General features: G+C 42.9%; 1 protein-coding gene across 3 annotated transcripts in view; it reads left to right on the forward strand.

The window, feature by feature from the left end:
* Positions 1 to 17,008, forward strand: part of tle2b (TLE family member 2, transcriptional corepressor b) — a 105,306-nt gene extending 88,298 nt beyond the window's left edge. For all 3 annotated transcript variants that reach the window (XM_012877897.3, XM_036141256.1, XM_036141257.1), the window contains 11 exons: positions 653 to 706; positions 5,118 to 5,285; positions 5,664 to 5,823; positions 7,401 to 7,570; positions 7,980 to 8,056; positions 9,700 to 9,949; positions 10,839 to 11,086; positions 11,581 to 11,728; positions 12,916 to 13,066; positions 13,221 to 13,297; positions 16,118 to 17,008. In XM_012877897.3, coding sequence (XP_012733351.1) covers positions 653 to 706; positions 5,118 to 5,285; positions 5,664 to 5,823; positions 7,401 to 7,570; positions 7,980 to 8,056; positions 9,700 to 9,949; positions 10,839 to 11,086; positions 11,581 to 11,728; positions 12,916 to 13,066; positions 13,221 to 13,297; positions 16,118 to 16,225 — 1,611 coding nt within the window. In that variant the 3' untranslated portion in view covers positions 16,226 to 17,008. The remainder of the gene's footprint in view (positions 1 to 652; positions 707 to 5,117; positions 5,286 to 5,663; positions 5,824 to 7,400; positions 7,571 to 7,979; positions 8,057 to 9,699; positions 9,950 to 10,838; positions 11,087 to 11,580; positions 11,729 to 12,915; positions 13,067 to 13,220; positions 13,298 to 16,117) is intronic.
* The last annotated feature ends 724 nt before the right edge of the window (positions 17,009 to 17,732 follow it).

The raw sequence follows: 17,732 nt of genomic DNA on the forward strand, positions 1-17,732 counted from the left end.
TTTCTCTTGGTCTACCTGTTGGTCCTCTGGATCTTTCTCAATCGTTTTCAAAGCCGTTTCAGAATTTTTCTGCCTTCCCACCGTTTTCTTAGTGTTTTCTTTAACTTTTCGTCTCCTCCTTTCCACCCTCTCCGCATGTCCATCCTGCAGCTTGCGTTTTTGTTCCAGGAATAGACTGAATGACTTGTCTTGTTTGGGCTCTGCATAATTAGGTACTGATGTCAATAGAAATATCAGACCACAATCACATCAAAGCGTTGTTGCCATGGTAACTAAGTGCCATCGTTCTCACTCCAGAAAAAAAAAAGGGAGATAAAGAGGGAGAGATGGCTGGACAAAAAGCAAAAAAAATGTGCCATGGATGGAGCAGAGCTAAAAGTGTCTGTAGATTATGAGAGATAAAAAGAGTTGGGGTGCTTGGTGAGAATATAAGGTACAGTATCTTTGTGTTAATGTTGCATGGAGGACAGACAGTGAAAGGAAGCAAAAAGCAGCGAGGGTTATTGATTTATTGATCTGTGTGTGCACTAGAGCAACTGTGCATGTCTTTCTTTATTAAAGCTCTCTATTTACAAGTACGTATGTCTTTCTGTACCGTGGGTGTTGCAGAAAAAAAAAAAACACCCTTCTCATGTCGTCTTTCTATCTGCAGGACAGTGATGGAGACAAAAGTGAGGACAATCTTGTGGTGGACGTCTCCAATGAGGCAAGTAGCCCTTCTAAAACCGCTAACCTAATTGTTACAGTGGCTCTGCTCAGCGTGATCAGCTCATTCTTGCCCTCAGCTCTTTAAAGACTTGCAGAAATGTTTAGTTCATTGATTTTTTTCCCCGTCTCCCCCTGGTCTCATAAACCATTTTTTTTTTTGGCTGCAGCAGATGGTCGTTTTATGCGCAAAAACTTTAATAGAAATCTTACCACTCTACCAGCGCAACACTGTTTGCCAGAAATTCAATGGGTGTAGCTGAGAATGTAGAAACTTTGTTAGTTCATCGTTTCTTGCAGGAACTGAGACTAAAACAAGTCAACCACATCAGGTAAAAGGTTACAAATATTTCAAAATGTTTTTGAACATTAGAGGTAGAGTGGACGATTTTTCTGGAAATGTAGGGAAGAAATAAATATTCCGCTGTGTGCACTGTAAATAACATGATTCTCACTTTTTTAATTGAGCCACAGGGATGACCTGTTCATGCACCCAGATATTATCTTAAACATTGGCTGGATGCCCATCACATTATAAAATCTAGTCTTCCAACTACTGTTGATCTATTTCACCTGCAGTGCTTTTTAATTTTAGTTTATTTGATGGATCTGCACAAAATAGTCTTAGCTGGTAAAGTGAAAAAAATTGATGTATTCATGCCCCAAAAAGTTCTGGTGCAACTAAATACCTTCAAAAATCACAAAATCAGTGAAATGACTGAAAGTATCAGATGATCTGTCGATATTAACACACCTTTCCTGAAAGGCCCCAGATGCTACAGCACCACTAAGCCAGAGGCATCACACCAGGAAGAACAGAGAGCTCTCCAAACAAGTCAGGAACAAGTATAAGTCAGGATGAAATTATTGAAAAAAATATCCAAATCTTTTATGTTACCCCAAAACAAATCCGCCAAGAGACGGCCACCCACCAAAACCCACAGACTGGGCATGGAGGGCATTAATCATAGAAAAAGATGTTTAATTCACTTAATGCTTTAATCATAGAGACTTTATGCTCTGATATCCCCATATACTGAAATTAAACTTGCTAGTAAAAAAAATAAGTGTTTCTTTTGACCTCTGTATTCCCCTCTCAGTGGAAATATTCATTATAATTAATTTCTCATCAATGGAGATTTGGTCTTGCTTCCCTCCCTTTGAGTCAGTTTAATTGGACGTCCATGAGAAAAGGTTCATCAGTATTGTGAGAGATCCCTTTAACCCTTCATATAAATTATTTAATTTTACTCCCATCTGGAAACAAACATTGTTCCTTTGCGTCAAGAGCAACTAGAATGTGCACCAGCTTTATTCCTTAAGCAAATGGCGTTTTTGTCTGATTCATGATATATTTGCACGAGACCCTAACCTCCTCATAGCTTCTTCTTCGTGCAGCATTTACACATTCCTGATGGAGACAATGCTTCTGAATTTCTCCTAAAGTTGCATGGGGCCAACATCAGGATGACTGGTGCTGCTAACAGGACTAGCTGCAGATGTACCTACCACAGCTTAGAACCAGCCTTGTTTCCTGCATACACCGTTTATTTTACAATTTTTTTTTTTGTCTAGATTAAGGAGATTAGGTTTTCTGATTGCATTAGATTTCCATACTAGATGTGGGTACACAGGGTTGAATTTAAGGTTTGTTTTCTCTAATCCTAACAAGTTCAACTAGTGGCTTAATTAAATATACACACATATTTAATAAAATATCCTTTAGCAAGTTGCAGGGAAACCAGACCCTTTGATAACGATGAGCCATATTGTGCCACGATTCTGTCCTAGATGACTGTTTTTCTCATCAGAAGTGGTAGAAGAGTGTTCAAATCTCCAAAAAGCTTTGGTTTCTTAGCAACTTCACTAGGTTATATCTTTCCAACCTTTTTAAAAGGAATAATTCAAATACATCAACCCAAAATTAATAAGGCTTTCATGCCCATAACGGATGTATCCCAAGTTCAGACTTCCATTGTAAATATGCTTACTGTAGATCAGAAGTGGACACTGTTATCTATTCTCTCTTACTGGCAGAGGTCATTATGTTGCACTTTGACAAGCAAGATGCCATATTTTGCTTTTAATATGTTAGTTGTAAAGTAAAAGGTTGCAGTGTTTTTGTTCGGGTTGCGACATTCAAAAACAAACAGCTAAACTTTTCATGAAGGCAAGTAGATATACAAGAATTATGTGTTTTGGATAAACACAGAATATAGTTAGTTCATCCTTTCTGCACACACCAGTTAAAATGTACAGCTTTTTGTTTTGCCTGGTTTCCTGCTTCTTATTCTCTGGGTGCGTGTCTGGGGAATGTGAAAGGAGTCAGCAGGTACGCTGCTCGCTCAGCTGTCCGCTGCAGTTTCCTTGTAAATAGGGAGAACTCTTGTGTAAGCTCATTATCAGCTGCCACTGTTTGTGCTCTCTGCTTGTGAAACATGTTCACGCACACATGCCCACACACCCGACACACCGCATACATTCACAAATACTTTCCCCATCGCCTCAAATCTATCTCCTCCGAGTATATTTTTGTCCTCCGTCTGCACTCTCAAGGCTTCTGTTCTACAGTCTCTCTGCTGCCTTGTTTTCTTTTCTCCCTTTTCCTCATCACCCCCCCCCCCCCCCCTTCTCCTCCTCCTCTCATTAGATAACTACAGTCTGGGTAGTTTATATGCAAGGCCATTTATGTCCGTGGAAAATTTTTATTCTTTAAATACCTCGCACTGTGCACCAAAATATGTTTCATCTAAGCCTTGTGCATCTCGATTTTGGTAACAAAGGCAGAACTTGTCTCTTGTGTGATATAGAAACTGCTACAAAAGCAGACATGGTAAGAAGATGCAACAGATATTGGTTACTGAACAAAAGATAAAGACCTGTGTTTGCACCAACTTCTTTACGATATAGAGATTCTCCATGCATATATGGAAATGTGTCTGTATGTGGGACGAAGGTAGGACATGAACATTTCTGGTGTCCAGAAGATAAGGTTAGATGTAGAAGATAGGGTTACATGGAGACAGACGACTCGCTGTGGCAAGAAGAAGTAGTAGTGTGAGTTAAAGAGTGCACTCATGCCTCAGCGTCTGTGTGTGTTTGTGCGTGCAGGCATGCATGCATGCATGTGTGTGTGTGTGTGTGGCACTAGCTAAAAAAAAATGCTGATCACAGTGACCTAACGAGAGTTGTGATTGCTCCAGCTTTCTGTTCTGTGTGATGCAGCACTGACCCAACAGTGACGAAAGCATCTGCAATACATGAGAGTGTCTCAAGGTCCACATACTGCTGCATCCAAGCCAGTGTCTTTCCTGATTTGTGTAATGTTCACTACACTTTATATATATATATATATATATATATATATATATATATATATATATATATATATATATATATATATATATATATATATATATAATGTGTATGTTGATGTGTATGTTGATGTTCCCCAGGGCTCATCTTGTGAATAGAGGGAAAGTGGACCTTTGTTCTTACCCACTATTATAAGAATTTAAACTCATATTCATAAATTTAGGTAATTGTTATTACAAGTTCTTAAATCATTCATTTGGGTAAGATTGATTGGGATTAGATACTTTTGTTTTTCCATTAATTAATCGAATGTTGCATGAATTACTGTTTTCATTGGGAAGCTTTTGCACATTTAAATGGACTCAACAAACATCAGACGTTGCCCTGAATGCCTTGGTTACACAGCTTTTATTATGGACTTGTCTAGCATGAATTAGTAAAATGATTAGAACAATACGCTTATCAGTGCAGGGTCGCATTGGGGGGGGGGGGTCTATCTCCAGCGGTCCTCAGGCGAGAGGCGGGTACACTCCGGACAGGTTGCCAGTCCATCACAGGGCAACACTGAGACACACAGGACACACAACCATGCACACACACACCTAAGGGTAATTTGGAGAGATCAATTAACAGTCCTGTTTTTGAACCATGGGAGGAAGCCGGAGTACCCGGAGAGAACCCACACATGCACAAGGAGAACATGCAAACCCCATGCATAAGGGGCTTTTGGACCAGTTTGCACAGCTGAAATAGTGCAATGAAACTGCTGAGGTCATAGTGGAAAAAGTAAATTGGCTTTGGAATCACACACATTTTTGCCATCGGCACCAAAAGTAGGAATCGAAGACTAATAAACATGAAATATAAACGACTGAGACAAGATAGCTTGGATGATGCTGCCACAAAACAAAACAAAAAACTGTCAATCTTTACGGAAATTCTCTTATTTGGAGCTAGTTTTGTCATCTTCACATCCAGTACATTACTTTAAAATTGCAATAAATCTGACTTATTTAAAAAGCATTTATTTTCCTTGTAGAAACACATTTAAACTTTAAATGTTTTAAATGTGTTTGTTATCTGACTTTGTCATTTAGGAGCCTAACTCTCCCACCGGCAGCCCGCCTCATTCCCCCCACGGGAACGGGCTGGACCGGGCGCCGTCCCTCAGGAAAGAGCTGCCGGGCTCCTCGAGCACAGGTGAGGCACCGTCCACGCCAAACCCCCGCAGTCCCACCCCAGGGAAGGCCAAGGACCCTGCCCAGGTGAGATAAATCTCAGAAAGTAACTGCTGCTATGTTAAAACAGCATAATCAGCATTTTTTTCACATGTTTAATGAAGGACATAGCTTTTTTTTTTTGGCGATAAAAGGAAATATATTTTTTTAGTCTCCTTAGGTTCTTTATTATTATTATTCGTTTTACAATATTTCATTAAAATTTGCTTTAACAAACAAGAAAACTCATCCAAGCTATAATTATTTCATGTTCATGTAAAGCACTATTAAAGCTGCTCCAATACCTTCAAACTAAATCCAGAGAAAAAACAACAACTAATGAATCTATTTTTAAAGTGTTTTCCAAAGACAGCTCCAGCATGAGGACTTTTTTTGGGTTATTTTTGTGCTTTGATGTCTCAGCAGATGGATAAATCCCAGTCTCCACTTTCCAAGTCTGGCACCCCGTCCCCGTCCCACCGCGAGGCTCTTACCCCAGGGTCCACAGGGGCCCCTGGAGCTCCAGGCCCCAGCACCTCCTGCCTTCGCCTCGTCAGCAAAGCAGCAACAAGTGCAGACCCACTCGGTGAGAAAAACAAAAAACAAAAACCTGACAGTGGTATTAGAACCGGAGAACAAACGAGTGCGCTCAATCAAGCCAGCGTCCAGCACACGCCTAATATTTAATATTTAATTACATCTCATCAGTTAGTAAAGAAAGTTAGAACGTTAACTTATTCTTTAAAGCCATCTTCTTCAGCAGATTAGTCAAATGTATTCAGCTGTTGTGAGTCTTTGTCTTTGACCTCCAGTCCCCTATTATCCCTCAACTTTCATTCATTTTAATATTTATCTAGGATAATGCAGCCACATTTCCATCCCCCTTTAATTAGCCACTTTTATTCATTTTTGACATTCTAGTGGAAGGAACTGACAAGATCCAGACTAACCATTACTGTGATGGTCTTTAGTAAGACATTTATTTGATAATTACTCTTGCAGTCAGTGGAGAAAACTCATGTTACCCCTTGTCACTAACTTTGCCGCCTGTTACTCGGCGCCTTGAAAAAAGGATTTATCCTGCACTCATTGTACTGTCCACAATTTGTCAAATACAAACACAAACTTCTAAGTCTTTTATTGGTGTTTTATGTGGCAGACCGACACAAATTATTGCTTAATTATGAAGCAGAAGGAAGATGATTCAAGGTTCAACAAAATGTTTAATAAATGAAATTCCTAAAAATGTTAAATGCTTTTGTATTCAGCCTCCTTTAGTCAACCCTATGGAAAACCACTTTTCAACGCAGTTACAGCTTCAACTCATTTTGGGGGCATGTCTCCCAAGTTTATTCTGATATTCCTGCTCCGTTGTAGCTCTGGTTGCATGTTTTCATTTAACATGGTACATCCTCTAACAAGCATTCTTCCTGTACTGCCCTGTGTTTAGCTCCGTCCATGATCCCGTCATCTTGGTCCCTGCTAAAAAATTGCAACTCTTACAGTATGACGCTGCCATCACCATGTTTTACAATGACGGCCTTCTGTCCCCCTCAGCAGATTCTCCCACTTAGGTTGATTTCTGCTTCTCCCTTCGAGTCACTCTGGACATTTTTAGGTGCAGTTCAGTTGTATGTCCAGTTAGATTAACATTTCTCCCATACTCCTCAGTTTTCTAAAGATCGACGAAGCACTTTGAGGCGTTATCTTTTATTAGCAAACCTCTCTATAAACGCTCTACACCTCCATCACCTTTATTCCCCTTCATGCTGTTTGTTCACTAAGGTTTTCCAGCAAACTTCTGAGGCCTTCAAAGAACAGCTGGAGTTTTACTGAGATCAAATCACACAGGTTGACTCTATTTACCGATCTTTAAACTTTTGAAGGCGTTTGGTTGCAGTGAATTTTATTTAGGGCGACTGGAGTAAAGGTCTCTGAATATGAATGAAAGCCAGACTTTTTCACATTTCATGTTAAAAAACGAAAATTCACTTCCACTTCCCAGTTTTTCACAACTTTGTGATGTTTTGCCGTATGAGGAGCAGCTAATGGACGAGGAGCTGTTTCCTTCTCCTCAGCCCCTCTGCGACTCTTGTTGTTTTGCGTGCTACATGTGGTTCCCCGTTCCTTCAACCGCTCCCTCCTCTTTCCCCGCCTCCCCAGCTCTCCGCAGTCCCATGTCTGTGCCCCCCGGTTCATACCCAGCTCATTTTGGCGTGGTGTCCCACGCAGGACTGAACGGGGAGCTGGCCAGCCCAGGGGGATTCGGAGGAGCTCTTACTCTCTCTCCGCAGATCAGCGCCGCAGCCAGCGCCTACTCCCGCAGCCCGATGGTGAGCGAAAAAGGCCGAATTATTCTTCTCTGTCAGGCTTTGATTTATGATTCACATCCAGCCCTCCAGACTGTCCGAGTACTGTTGATATATTTGATGAATTGGCTCTGCATTGTCAGTGTCCATGCAGCGCATTCATTATGCGCTCAAAGTTGTCATGTTTACACCGTCTTATCAAGTTTCACAGAGAGAAACGGTTGTAGGGAAGGCAAAGTTCAGAGCTGCTAGTGCTTTTGCCATTTAACGTTCCTGCATGTAATCCTTATTATGTCTGTCTGCTGTATCACGCTTCAGAGCATGAGGGAGTTCAAATGAGACAGAGTTATCGTCTAATTCACTTTTTTTTCTGTCATTGTTTTTGAAATATCTGTGAGCGTCAGTTCTTTTTTTCTTCTTATATACCAACCAGGTGGCGTATGACTCGCGGTCTCACCTAAGAGCGCCGGGGCTGTCGTCCTCTCTCCCAGGTTCCTCTGGTGGCAAACCGTAAGGATCCGCTTACATGACTTTCAAACGTAGACATTATACTCCCTCGCTTTATGCATGCAGCACAAACAGAAACCAGGGGAAAACAGAAAACCGTGATTCAGAATGATTTAGAATCTATTTCTGAGACTTACTTTGATTCAACCTTTAAAGCTTACTCTTCTCTACATCCCTTCAGCCTTTTTTGCATTTCTCATTAAAGCATCAGTCAATATGCAAAGTAATGGCAAGTTCTAAAGAATTTGCATATTTATAAAAAAAAAAAAAAAAAAAGCACAAAAATCTTGTGTCCTACCTGTAACACTGTATAAAGCCCTTTTGACGAGGCGGCAGATACGATGCAAAGTAAAGCGGTGCCGCCTTCCACCACATTTTGCTGCACACTGTCTGTCAGGTGGCTGAAAGACGACTATATACTAAAATACATAAAAGGAGAGGTAAACATTTGTACTTCCAAAAAAACATGAACATTCTTCATTTTTCACATAACGTCAGAGCTACTGGCAAATGCCCACCCAGAGGGATAAATACTGCAGATCTCTGTGGGGAAAAAGCAAATTCGGAGAGAAAGACATTTTGGATTTTTGTAGTTAAGCATGCTTCTCTATCCAGGTAAGCTAAAGAATAGCAACCATTTAACTCCATGGCGAGTGAAATGACAAAATGTGTTACATGTAGTTGAAAAGTAAACCAGAATTTAGTTTAGTTTAAAGTGTTTAATCTATAGTTTTATTAAGATATATACATAAAATCTAAAAATTAGTCAATACATTCTCTAAACAACATTTTTAACTCTAAAAATCTCTTGTTTTATCACCAGGATGGATAAACGATGTTTTTCTGTGTTTTAAATAGCTGATTCTATTATCCACGTTTGTTCGGACAGCATAATGCTTTTACACAAACATTTCAATGTTTGTGTAAAAGACAGCTGATTTCTTAAAGGATCCCTAAGCTTAAGATCTTAGATTTCTTCTTCGTCTTTAATCTGTCTGGGTTCGTCAGAGTTTGAGACTCTGCTGGGTGTTTTTATAAATGATGACAGCACCGTTATAAACGAGTTTCTAAATGCTTTATGAAGAAGCAGCCCGACTCATTCACTGATGTTACCTGAAATCCCTCCACTGAAAACACTTCAAAAGATCCGCAGTACTCGCACGCATTTACACTTTTTTTTATGTTGCCTTGGCGGACTCGGCTATTGTGTTATTGTTCTTGTGTCTTGCAGAGCAGCGATTCATTCTTGTGCTGCTAATTTGAAATCATAAAACAGGCCTGGCTTCCAGCCGCTACGCTATTGATCGGCCATTAGCAGTGCCACGCCGCCTCTGCCCCTAATACAATCTGCCATTATGCATTCGCACCCACAGCTGCTCCGAGCTCAGTAATTCGCCCAGATTTGGGTGAATATAACAGAGATTGCACCTTTCACACCCCGATGTCTGAGCTGTGTGGTTCTTATTGAATTTTGTGTATTTAATTGCTGCTGTTCGCGTTCACATGCTCATTGATTTATTTTCTTTACCTTCTGAGTGCGTTTTGCTCTGTTCTTTGTCACGTTTTCTTTTTTTTCTGTTAATTTCTTTCTAAAAAAAATAAATAAAAAAAAAATATTTTTTTTTATTTTCCTTTCTGCTTCCCAGCGCCTACTCGTTCCACGTGAGCGCCGACGGCCAGATGCAGCCGGTGCCGTTCCCCCCCGACGCCCTCCTGGGCCCGGGGATCCCGCGCCACGCCCGCCAGATTCACACGCTGAGCCACGGGGAGGTGGTGTGCGCCGTCACAATCAGCACCTCCACACGCCACGTCTACACCGGAGGCAAGGGCTGCGTCAAGGTGTGGGACATCAGCCAGCCGGGAAGCAAGAGCCCCATGGCCCAGCTGGACTGTCTGGTGAGGCGCGCCGGACGAGTGGTGGAGTACAATAACTTATTTTCAGAAGATTATCTTCAAGCTAAAACGATAGAAAAAAGTAAAAGAGCAACTTTATTCAGATTTCAAAGACTTCTCTGACAAGTTACTTAAATATATAACATTTCTGGTCTTGTAATAGAGCTGGGACCAAGCAAAACCCGCCTCATCATGTGAGTGAGATCATGGTGTAACGGTACTTTTTACTTCAGACAAACATCCTCAACATCAACCCACAGAAGGTTTAAAATCAGATCAAACTCAGTTCAATCTGTGTGACTTTATGACTTTGTGATTAGTTTTCTGTTATTTTGGTGTTTTTAGCAGCTATGCGTCTGATAGGGACATTATTAATACAGTGATATTAATTACTGCTTCAGATTGCGTAGTTTTATAGACTGCTATCTGTTCGACTTCAGTATTAGCAGCTTAGGACGATATGCACGCTTAAGGCCATCAGGGAATGTTGTTGTTGACCAGTACGATCAACAGTATTTTATATTTATGTATAAAAATAAATGAATGGAATGGAAAGATTAGGTCTTGTTGTATCAGCTGGTGTCTGCCTCATCAAAATGTCATTATGGTAACACATAATGATAAATAAAGCTTCTTGATTCTTGAAATGTGAATTTTCATCCTCCAGTTCACAGAGTAATATTTCCTTAAAATCAACACTCTGGATGTCTTTTTCATATTTTCTTATAGATGTTGGGAGGAAAAACAATTGCAGACATGACACAAAACTATTTTATGACCCAGCAAAGTTGTCATTTTGTAAAACATCCTTACAAGAGAATCCTCCAAGAGTTGCTAAGTTTAACTTTTTCTGTATTAGGTGTGTTACCTCTTCTTTCTCTTTACACATCAGAACAGGGATAACTACATCCGCTCCTGTAAAATCCTCCCCGACGGCCGGACCCTGATCGTGGGAGGCGAGGCCAGCACGCTGTCCATCTGGGACCTGGCCACGCCCACGCCCCGCATCAAGGCGGAGCTGACGTCGTCCGCGCCGGCCTGCTACGCCCTGGCCATCTCCCCCGACAACAAGGTCTGCTTCTCCTGCTGCAGCGACGGCAACATCGTCGTCTGGGACCTGCACAACCAGACGCTGGTCCGGTGGGTTTCAGAATCAACGAAAACACTTCAGTCTGACTCAAAGTTGAATGTCATTATAGAGGGGTAAAAAAGGATCTTAGAGGGAATGAAGATAACCTATAAGAAATTTCAAAAAGAGAAGGAAAAAGATGAAGAAGGATAAAGTTGCTATAGGGGGTATAAAGAGATTAAAACAGCCAGCTTTGGCATGACAGGAGAGAAAGAAACGCGGGAAGAAGGGGGAGGGAAGGTGCTGAGGTACGGCTCACAAGGAGTGCCAGGAAGGGAGAAAAAAAAGGAATCATGTGTGGGTGGGCTCAGGGCAGTAAGTGCTGCAGGGAGAGAGGGAATGAAATATATTCATTCTGACACCTCGAGCAGAAGAGAAGCAAAGACACACACAGAAGGCAGAGTCTGCAGGATTTGTGTATTTGCAGGTGTGTGTTTTCTGTTCTCTGAAGCTCTGCGTGTGTGTGTGTGTGTGTGTGCGTGTGCGTGTGTGTGTCGTCCTGCAGGCAGTTCCAGGGCCACACAGACGGAGCGAGCTGCATCGACATCTCCAACGATGGCACCAAGCTCTGGACCGGAGGGCTGGACAACACGGTCCGCTGCTGGGACCTCCGAGAGGGCCGGCAGCTGCAGCAGCATGACTTCACCTCACAGGTTACAAGACAAAACTCAGCAAACATGCAGCAGCGTCCATCCGGCACAGCGACAGAAAGTTCTTTATCAGAGGTTTTCTAGATGAACCTCTCGAAGCTCCTGCTTGAACTGTTGGCTAGACACCGGCGAGGTTTAAGCAGAACCTTTCCACTACTGGAATGTTTTGAGAGAGAGAGAAAAAAATCAAACATTTATTTAAAATGAATCCTTTCCAGCCTGTAGCACAGGAGAGAGAGAACAGGTTGAAACAAATGGGTCGGTTGTAGCCTGTGCTGTACTGCATGGAGAAATCTGTTAGACGTGACGTTTATTTTTGGATCTCTGGTTTTGTAAACCTCAGATCAAAAGTCTTCAAAAATGCTAGAAGGTCACTTTAGCCCGAGTGGGGAAGGGATTGATTTGAACAGCTAATGCTGCGAGTTGGAAGTCAGACCTCTTTGGATCTTCAGCCTCAGCTGTATTCTCTGAAAGCACACTATCTTACGGTGCGTTCACTGACTGGAAGAAGATCACGTTGTTTTATGTCCCATCCGGCTGTTCACACGTCAGGCCCTATCAAGTCAGCCAATTCTGACCATCAGCCAATTTTTTGTTGTATTTCTTGGAAAAAAAGAGGGATGAAAAGAGGATTTGGTGTAATGCTGAGTACCAAACTTCAGTCATGGTTTTATACGTTCTGAAGCTTTTGAACATGACAGATTTGAAAAGGTTCCCCAAGTGCCGAACATTGGAATGCTGGCCACCGACCAAAACCCTGATCGCACTGATTTGGGTTTTTTAATCAAAAAAATAATAGGAGTATTTTTTGGGGGGGGAAGTCAAATACTTCTGTTCTTGGTAATATGCATTATATTTATTTCTGTTTGAGACTCAATTTCAGAAACAAGTGCTTTCTTATATATATTTCCCTCACTGTAACCATTTTAACTTTGGATTAAATGAAAATACCTTATGGCATTTTCTAGCTGCAGAGTTATGGATTTATCTGCAATAAACACCACCAGTTCACATCACAGGTTTAAACACACAACAACCCTGTTTATCTTTTTAGTTCTTCCTCTATCTGTTCTCAACATCTCCACTCGTTCTTCGTTTTATTTATTTACCTTTTTCCCTTCATTCCAATAACTTTTGAACCCTTATCTTCTCCTCCTCTACTCTTTCCACCTCCACCTCCCGTCTTCCAGATCTTCTCCCTGGGCTACTGTCCCACGGGCGAGTGGCTGGCCGTGGGGATGGAGAGCAGCAACGTGGAAGTCCTGCACGTCTCCAAACCCGACAAGTACCAGCTGCACCTCCACGAGAGCTGCGTCCTCTCCCTCAAGTTCGCCTACTGCGGTACGCTCACTCAAAAGTGTTTTCTTTTTTTTTTTTTTTTGTGTGTGTGTGATCCTGCATGTATTCAGCCCCGTAGGTCCAGAAGAACAGCTTGGACATCAGTCGTTCCTGTACTTTTGGTGACGTGCTGTGCTGTGTGTGCTTGTTATTTCAGGAAAGTGGTTTGTCAGCACAGGAAAAGACAATCTGTTGAATGCATGGAGGACACCATATGGAGCGAGCATTTTCCAGGTGAGAGCTCTGAGGCTCTTTATACTCTATACATGTTCAAAAATCAAAATTATATTTAGTATTTCCAATTCTTTCTGCGTGTTTGGACCCTGAATTTGGATTGCTGGTCACGCACACACATTTATACTCAGCCCCCCCGAAGCTACAGAGAGAGGGAGAAGCGTTTTGAATCCTAAAGAAAATTGTTGATCTGAGGGCGCCGGATGCCAAAACCTGAACATGCGCGCACGCAACCGCCACCGTCGTAATTCCACCTTGTCCAGATGCTCTATTGCCGGATACGGTGAATCACGCCTGTGCAGTATTTTTAGCTGAGCCGGTAAATCTGGGTGTGAATGAAGGGAGAGAAGGGAGACAAAGGTCCATTTAAGCGGCGTATTCTCTGTGTGTGTGTGTGTGTGTGTGTGTGTGTGTGTGTGTGTGTGTGTGTGTGTGTGTGTGTGTGTGTGTGTGTGTGTGTGTGTGTGTGTGTTTAGCAGTGTGGCTGTCATATTTGTGTAATCCGCCGTGGGCAGCGGGGTTGGCGGCTCCTGTCTCTCTCTGTGGACTGAGAGGAGAAGGCAGGCTATCTGGCTTTGTTATCCAAATGCCAAACGTTGCTCCGTCCTTTCAGCATGTTACACAGAGCTGCTCTCTCCTCCCCCTCTTTCTTGCTGCCTAATGCTGTTTTTTTTCTGTTTCTGTCTCCTTGTGTCTCTTTACGCCACACAATGTTTTTCACACTTTCTCCTTGGATTTCTTTTTATCTTTTTCCACAAGCCTATTTGAACCACGTCTTGATTTTTTTTCCCCCTCCCACCTTGTTAGCACTACACCTCCTTTAGTTTTTTTTTTATCAATTTCTCCTTTGATCTTTTTATTTTATTTCTTGCTCAGTTTTGGCAACACAACACATCTAACAAAAAATGCATCTTATCAACCCTCCAGATAGCTTGGTCATGCTGCAAAGCTGCGTGTTCTGCTTTTGCTCTGCAGTTTAGAGATTGTATGCGTAAATAGTAAGAAGTTGCAACAACGCGCGTCTAATAAGTGGGGTACTTGCTTTTGATTAAGCTCTCTTTTTGTTTGCGTCGTGCTGATTTGAATGTTGCACTGGTGAACAATAATTTCAGAAAATTTGGCAGAATAAATTATATAACCATTAAATGCAATGTAAGCGCTTGGAGTTTTTTTTTTTCTGATTATGATGAATTAAATTATTTTCATGCAAAAACATTTCCCTGCATGAAAAATAAGCAACCTGATCCTTTCAGTTAAAAGTGATTACCTCAATCAAAAATGATTACATAGCATTGTACACACGCTATGTTTAATGTAACCCCTTTTAACCCCATCATGCTGTCGGTCTTGATGGATTGATTGCTGTCAGCATGTACGGCAGAAAAGATGGACGCGGTGTTCTGCTTTATGAAAAGTGAATCCAAAGAATCATAAAGCTGCATTTATTATGTAAGCCAGCAGGGGGAGTGGCTTCTGTTGCCGTGCATAATGCATGAGACACTGAAGAAAGGGTCGCCATGTGCTGCGGGGTTTGCAGATAGCTTCAGTAACATTGCTGACCAAATACTGATGAATAAAGTGCTGCAATTCCAGTTAAAGTGTTGACGTCAATGTGGCTGTGTGCATATTTTTTCAGGCGGATTCTCGGTCTGTACCCGCCTTCTCTCATGTGTATATCCAAAGTTGGTATAAAGTAGTGAAAAAATGAAGTAGGAAGAAGCTTCCTACTTCTGTCCAGAGCACCGTAAGGAAGGAAGCATTGCGTGAGGAAAAAAAGTTTGCAAACAGCCCCTGAACACAGCGTCCTCCTGGTGACACGCGTTAGCGGCAGCATGGTGCCGTGGGCTCGTTTCTCTGCAGCAAACCTATGACAAAAGGGGCCGGACATGTAAGCCTGTGAGAGCAGAAGGTTGTTTTTTTGTTTGTTTAAGGAGCAGTGACCCATGGAGGCGAATACACATGAGCTACACCTCGGCTTTTTATTAGCAGGAGTGATCAGAGTGCTGTCGGTGCTTGGCCCGCTGCCTCGTGGGTTTGTTTCTGAATGACTCCATTTCTGTCATTTCTTTTACTTAATTTAGTGGAAAAGAAGGATAACACATTCCTAGAAACACAAGTCCTCCCTTTTTTTTCTCCTCAAAATAGATGTGTTGGTATTCTCTATTTTAAACCACTTTCAGAAATGTTAGCAATCCAAGTCTAATAGTTTTTTTTTTTCTTCTTCAATTTTCTCTTTGCTTTGGTTTCCTTTAAGCTGTCAGTGCATTCCTTCCTCCCGGACTTTCCTTTTCCGCCTCCCGCTGTCTTGATCTAATATGAGGAATCCTGTGTCGGATGGCCTCTCGCTATGCGCCGATGATTGACAGCCCCACTGCGCGTGTAGCAGGAGATGGTGGAGGAGTTTAGAGAGTCAGCAGGAGCGAGGGAGAAGGAGGAGGAGAGTGTGTGATGAATAGAAGGAGAATGAATGATGGAGCAGTTTTAGATCATCTGAAACAAGGTGCGCCGCTCGTACTTTCTGACGCAGAGGTAGGAAAAAAAAAAAAAAAAAAAAGGAAGGCAGCTCTGGAAGCCATTAACCTGCTTTTAGGGAGGCGGCGTTTCAGTAGAAAGGAGAAAGAAATCATCAGACAAATAAGTCCGCATCCTGGAGCTGCAGAGTTTGTGTGTTTGGAGATAATTGCCGACTGTTTTGAAATGCAAATATGTCTGGTGTGATGGAGGATTAACTGATGAGTCACGTCTGATTCTTTCCTAACATCCCTCTCTCTTTTTCTTTGTTTCTCTCCATCTGCCGCCGCCCTCCTCCGCCGCTCGCAGTCCAAGGAGTCCTCGTCTGTGCTGAGCTGCGACGTCTCCCCGGACGACAAGTACATAGTGACGGGCTCTGGGGACAAGAAGGCCACTGTGTACGAAGTGGTCTATTAAGGAGCAGGAGGACACGCGAGACAACAGGATGGAGGGTTTCCTTTCTCCTTTGTATTTTTCTTTTTTTTTTTTTCGGGCGGGACGTTATGAATCCACTCCACCCGACCCTCTACATCATCATCATCATCATCACCACCACCTTCGCCTTGATCTCCTTCGATCATCAGCCCTAAAATGTCCTCTTGTTTTGCTGTAATATAAGCTGCTGTAGGTGTTCCCAAATGTCCGCACCCCCTCCACCCCCCCACCACAGCCTTCCTCCACCCAGTTTAAGCTCATTGAACGAGGCATGATAGCAGAGAGAGAGGCAGAATGAGAAACAGCAAGATAAGGAAGACAAAGGGAAGAGGGCGGCAGAGTGTAAAGATAAAGTTGTGACGAGAAAGGAGGGGGAAATGAGTAGAGAGAGCGATAGTGCGGAAGGGAGAGAAATTAAACGGGCGGGTTTTGGGGGGGGCGGGGGGGTTTGGGGAGGTAGGGTAATTAGGGCTGTTTCCTGATTAAGAGCTCAGTGGAAGGGAGGCTCCCAGAGGAGGCGCGGAGCGGCACTGTGGGAGCGCCAGCCAGGAGCACTGATACCACACAATCGATTCATTAGCTAGACAGTGGAGGCCTTAATGAGGCTGACGCTGAAGCTCCATCTCCCCAGCGAGAGGTGTCAGGAGTCGGAGAACGATGACGTTGCGAGATGCTTCAGATTTCCGCATAAACTGACACGAAAACCCGCTCCGACGCACAGGGCGGAGAGTACAAACACTCCCGTTTCGTCGTCCCCCCCCCCCCTCCTCCTCCTCCGCCCGGACGCTTGAGGTAAACGTGAGACGGGGGGAGCGAAAAACCCACAACACGCCGAGCACCCAATTAAACATTCATCCCAGCGCCTTCCGCCGTCTTTCTGTTTAATATCTGTTTTATTTTGGTCTGACAAAGGCAGCAAGCCCTAATGAGCAGGGGAGTCGGTGGGATTCTCCCAGGGCCCGGAGACACAAACACAGAACATCAGCCGATCCGTTGCCTCTAATTCCTCCGGATTGTTCTCCTGACATCCACCGCCGCGCTCGCGCTCATTAAAAGGCGCTGTCAGCTAGATGAAGTAGCAGCACACCGAGCTCACTGTGAGGCACACTAGAGGGCAAATTAACACCACGCGATTACACCATCGTCTGTGGCTAACTAAGCAGTGACTAATCCAATTCCAGATTTTATGCAACTAGTTGTTTTCATTTCCGCACAAGTCTCCATCTCTGACTAAACCTTGTTATATAAAGCTATTGATTCTCATCAAATTAGAAGCTGAACACCTTAATGGCATTCAGAAAGCTAGGCGACTGCGCCGCTGTAAACTAAGCGTGCGGTTAGCCCCGCCCACAGACTGAGAACAGAGCGGGCTGAGCAGCTGTGCGTTATCTGAGCGCAGCACACCGTGTCCAACAAGTGCTTCTAAGATCACCAATTAACGCTGGATCTTGTTGGTTTGATCCTTGAAAATGCCAGTGGGAAAATAAAT

This window comes from Fundulus heteroclitus, chromosome 9 (genome assembly GCF_011125445.2).
Source record: "Fundulus heteroclitus isolate FHET01 chromosome 9, MU-UCD_Fhet_4.1, whole genome shotgun sequence".
NCBI lineage: Eukaryota > Metazoa > Chordata > Actinopteri > Cyprinodontiformes > Fundulidae > Fundulus > Fundulus heteroclitus.